The 4,254-nt window shown below is 37.5% G+C and overlaps 1 protein-coding gene across 1 annotated transcript; it reads right to left on the minus strand.

Annotated features, from left to right (window-relative positions):
• Window positions 1–246: 246 nt before the first annotated feature.
• Window positions 247–3,970, minus strand: LOC104884958 (MDIS1-interacting receptor like kinase 1). Its single transcript, XM_010669666.3, has 2 exons — window positions 1,148–3,970; window positions 247–844 (listed from the first exon to the last, which is right to left on the minus strand). The coding sequence occupies exons 1-2, from the start codon at window positions 3,804–3,806 to the stop codon at window positions 432–434; spliced, it is 3,072 nt and encodes a 1,023-aa protein (XP_010667968.1). The 5' UTR covers window positions 3,807–3,970; the 3' UTR covers window positions 247–431.
• Window positions 3,971–4,254: the final 284 nt, after the last annotated feature.

Genomic DNA, 4,254 nt, shown 5'->3' on the forward strand with positions numbered 1-4,254 from the left:
AAAGGTTTTTTTCACAAAAAAAAATCACTTTTAAAAGGGTTTTTTTTACAAATTTTTCTTAAAATTTTGAAATCATAGTAGTTGGCTAGTTGCGACCAACATTAATTTTTCCTTTTCTAAAATAATGAGGTAAACTGGAAAGATGGCGTGAAGAAATGAATAAGAAAACCCAAAAGTCCCAAGTCCAAAGCTTAGTTTTTCAAGGAGACTTCCTGTATTTATCTGGATTGGTAACACAAATGAACATCTTTTAAGAATAGTATATATACTCCTTGAGAGCATCAAGTTCAATCTGCTTACAAAATTAAGCAGAAACAATTATAAAATTAAAGTGCGTATTAATAATTGCTACATACAAAGTTACAAGTAGGAATATGCAGGACTCTTAAAGACGCAATAGAGATTAAATTTTGATCTCTATAGGGCTTAAACTATATGATGCCATTTACAGGAGAAGTGGTAAAAACAGGTTGACTCTTGTCTATGTTAGCTGTAGTTACACTATTACTACTGCTTTTCCTCCTAGGCTTTGCTTCTCCCAGCATTGAGATCACATCTCTCATTGATGGTCGATCCTTTGGTGCTTTTGCGGTGCAAAGGAGCGCGATTCTGAGCACTAGTAACATCTCTTCTTGGACATGTTTACTGTCTCCTGCTAAGCTAGGATCAAGTGCTTCTTCTAAAGGTCTGTTGTTTCTTCCTTTGTTTCGTATCCACCCTACAACATCTATTGAATCTCCGAATTCTTTGTCAATCGGCCTCTTTCCGGTTATAAGCTCCAACAGGACCACCCCATAGCTGTAGATATCACTCTTCTCATCGACTTTTAAAGAGTATCCATACTCTGATCAACCAAAAATAAGCAAACAGAATAATCATTAGTGTTAATTTTTAGTTATTCTGAAGTTGTTCTTTCTGAAACACACGGGCAGTAATAAGTTTACCATAAATCAAGTAGGATTTGATAGCTATTTGGACAATCAATTAATGAGCAGAAAACTCTTATTCCTATACTAAGTCAATATTTCGGATCAACATTACAAAAAATATGAGTATATGACTAATAATACCTAAGAGTTGTGAGCTCTCTACACACTCAAAAAAAAAAGGAAAAAAAACAAACAGAAAGATGACTGAAGGGACTTACCAGGGGCTATGTAGCCATGAGAACCAGCAATCATAGAGACAGTTTCGTTGTTCTTGACCATCATCTTGGCCAATCCAAAATCGGCAATTCTTGCTTCTAGATTGGCATCAAGCAATATATTGTTTGATTTAACATCACGGTGAATGACTGGAGGATGACAATCATGGTGAAGATAGACAAGCCCTTGAGCAACTCCAACTGCAATGTTATATCTTGATACCCAATCTACTAACAACTTTCCGGCTTCTCTTCCATGTAAAGCATCTCCAAGGTTTCCATTGTGCATGTACTCGTATATAATCATAACTTCCTTATCATTATGAAGATATCCCAATAATCTTACAATATTCCTATGTCTTAATTTTCCTAGAAGGTTCACCTCCCCTGCAAGATCATCACCCCTGTTCCCTGCCTCAATGTCAGTCTTTGCTTTCCACAGCTTCTTGACTGCCACAATTGTGTTCAACCGAGTTACCTCAGCCTTGTAGACTATTCCGGTGGCTCCCATTCCGATCACATTTGCCTCCTTGATACAGGAGAGGATTTCATTGCTAGTGAATCCAAGCCTTTGGAAGGCCATTAGCCTCCAAGGCCACTCCCCATTTCCATTATCATCATACATCTCAAAGCATGTTCCATTTGAGTACCATCTTTTGTATATGATGCGGGTTCCTAGGGCCGCAATCCCAACAGCTAAAACAACAGAAACCCCTATTGCCCATCCTGTTAGGATACGTTTGCTACGGAGATCTTTATTCCCTGCTTTATAGAGTGAGTTTACGGAGCAAGGAGAAAGGATCCCACCACAAAGTCCTTCATTTCCTGCTAGATCAGATGGATTGATAGTCCTAAGTATACCATTTACTGGGACAGGACCAACAAGCTGGTTATGTGAGACATTGAACATCTCTAAGGCTGGTGAACTACCAAAATGTTCTGAGATTTTGCCTGTTAAGGTGTTGTTGGAGAGATCAAGAACTGCCAATGAAGGCATCATCGCAATAGAATCTGGGATTTCACCATTTAATTGATTGTCTTTAAGGTTTAAAGTTACCAGTTTCTGACAGGAAGCTATGCTTTCTGGGATAGTACCAGTGAAATGATTTGATGAGAGATCAAGAACAGAAAGTGAAGGGCAGTCCTGAATCTGATCTGGGATTTTGCCTCCTAAATTATTGTCTGCGACCATGAGAGTTTGGAGATTGACAAGGGATAGAATAGTGGAGGGTAGAGAAGATTGTAGGAAGTTTCCTGAAAGATCGATAAACGAGAGAGAAGATGAAGAAGCAAGATCATAAGGAATACTACCAGTGAGACTATTATTTGCTAGTTCTAGTCTTTGAAGCTTAGGTAATATTCCAAGACCCAAAGGTATAGTACCCGAAAGTTGATTGTTTTGGGCTCGAACACGAACTAGTGAATGACATTTAGACAAGCTAGCTGGTAAAGAACCATCAAAAGCATTATTGAACAGAATGAGTTTAGTCAGGTTACCTTGATCACAAACTCCATTCGGAATTTCACCCGAAAATGAATTGGATGAAACATCCAACCATTGCAAGGGGGATATTGTACCAAGATCACTAGGCAAAGGCCCAGAAAGTGAGTTATTCCAGAGCTCAAGAATCTGCAACTGAGGCAGCTTACCAATCCCAGAAGGGACTGAGCCTGTTAACTTGTTAAACATCAAGTTTAGCAGCTGCAAGTTCTTCAATTCACTTATCTCATCTGGGATTTCCCCTGATAATAAATTATCAGAAAAATCAAGCGAAACTAGAGATGACAGATTACCAATTGTTGGTGGGATTTTACCTTCTAACCTGTTTTTATACAAGTAAAGTGTATCAAGCTGAACTAGCCAACCTAATTCAGCTGGGATTTCACCACCAAGATTGGCAATTGCCAAATCCAAGTACTTGAGATTGGTTAAATTACCAAACTCTTTAGGAATCCTTCCTTCAATGAAGTTGTATCCAAGAATCATGGTTTCTAGAGAAGTCAGCTCCCCAAGCTGAGGAGGAATTTTGCCTGTCAAATTGTTTCCTGACAAGCCTAAGAACTTTAACTTCTTCAAGTTCATATAAGAAGCAGGAATTGATCCCGTGAAGTAACTTCCTCTAAGATCAAGAGTCTCAAGAAGAGTAGCATTGCTTAAATCAACAGGAAGATCACCCTCAAAATTATTTCCAGAAGCATTTAAATATGTTAAAGAATCAAACTTACCAAATCCCAAGGGAAAAGTCCCCGAAAACAGATTCTGACTCACATCTAAGAACTTCAATGATGTGAGATTTGTGAGAGAATTTGGTAATAATGTTGAAAACGCATTGCAGCATAAGTTGAGATCAGACAGAGAATTCAGCTGTTGGAAATCATCCGATACCTTACCACTCAGGTTCATGTGGGAAAGATCGAGCTTCTCGATGAATCCGAGCTTATTGCAGTGGACTCCAGTCCAACTGCAATGAGCTGAATAATTATCTCTGCTTGGTACATTCCAATCATTTAAGCTGTCAAGTGGATCAGCTAAGCTCGATTTTATCGATAAAAGAATCGAAACTTCATCATTAAGATTATTAGTTCCACTGATAGTGTAACTACCAATGTAACAGTAAAAGAGGAAAAACAACAACAATGATAGCTCAACTTTAAGCTGCATTATTGTTGCTCAAGAGATCTTCTACTAGTTAGTTACACTTAAGTGAGTGTAACTACTTTTTCATGATTGCCGGAACGAAAACAGAAGGTGGGTTCTTGTGGGTCAGGGGAGTTTCAGTGAAAAAATGTGAAGGAAGAAGAAGATGGAAGATGGAAGAGAGAAGATTTGTTAATGAATGAAGCATCAATTTAAGTAAAATAGTTGTACTATTTAAAAAAGGATTAGATGAAAAAATATTATTAATTATTGAATTGGATGATGTAAAATGGGTTGTTAAATCTGCAAAGAAAGAAATGAACATGTAAATAAATTTGGATTTATTGGGAGAATCTCCGACATTAAACATGGAGAGAATGTGTTTCTCTTAACTTACTCCAGTTTCTTACTTCCTTCTAGTACTGTTAATATATGGTTGGTCAACTATATTAGTAAGTAAATTAAAATATAC

This window comes from Beta vulgaris, chromosome 7 (assembly GCF_026745355.1).
Source record: "Beta vulgaris subsp. vulgaris cultivar EL10 chromosome 7, EL10.2, whole genome shotgun sequence".
NCBI lineage: Eukaryota > Viridiplantae > Streptophyta > Magnoliopsida > Caryophyllales > Amaranthaceae > Beta > Beta vulgaris.

Coding starts and splice junctions, on each gene's coding strand:
- LOC104884958 (XM_010669666.3), bottom strand. CDS start 3,806: ATGCAGCTTAAAGTTGAGCTATCATTGTTGTTGTTTTTCCTCTTTTAC. Junction 845..1,147: donor TCATGGCTACATAGCCCCTG/GTAAGTCCCTTC, acceptor TTGGTTGATCAG/AGTATGGATACTCTTTAAAA.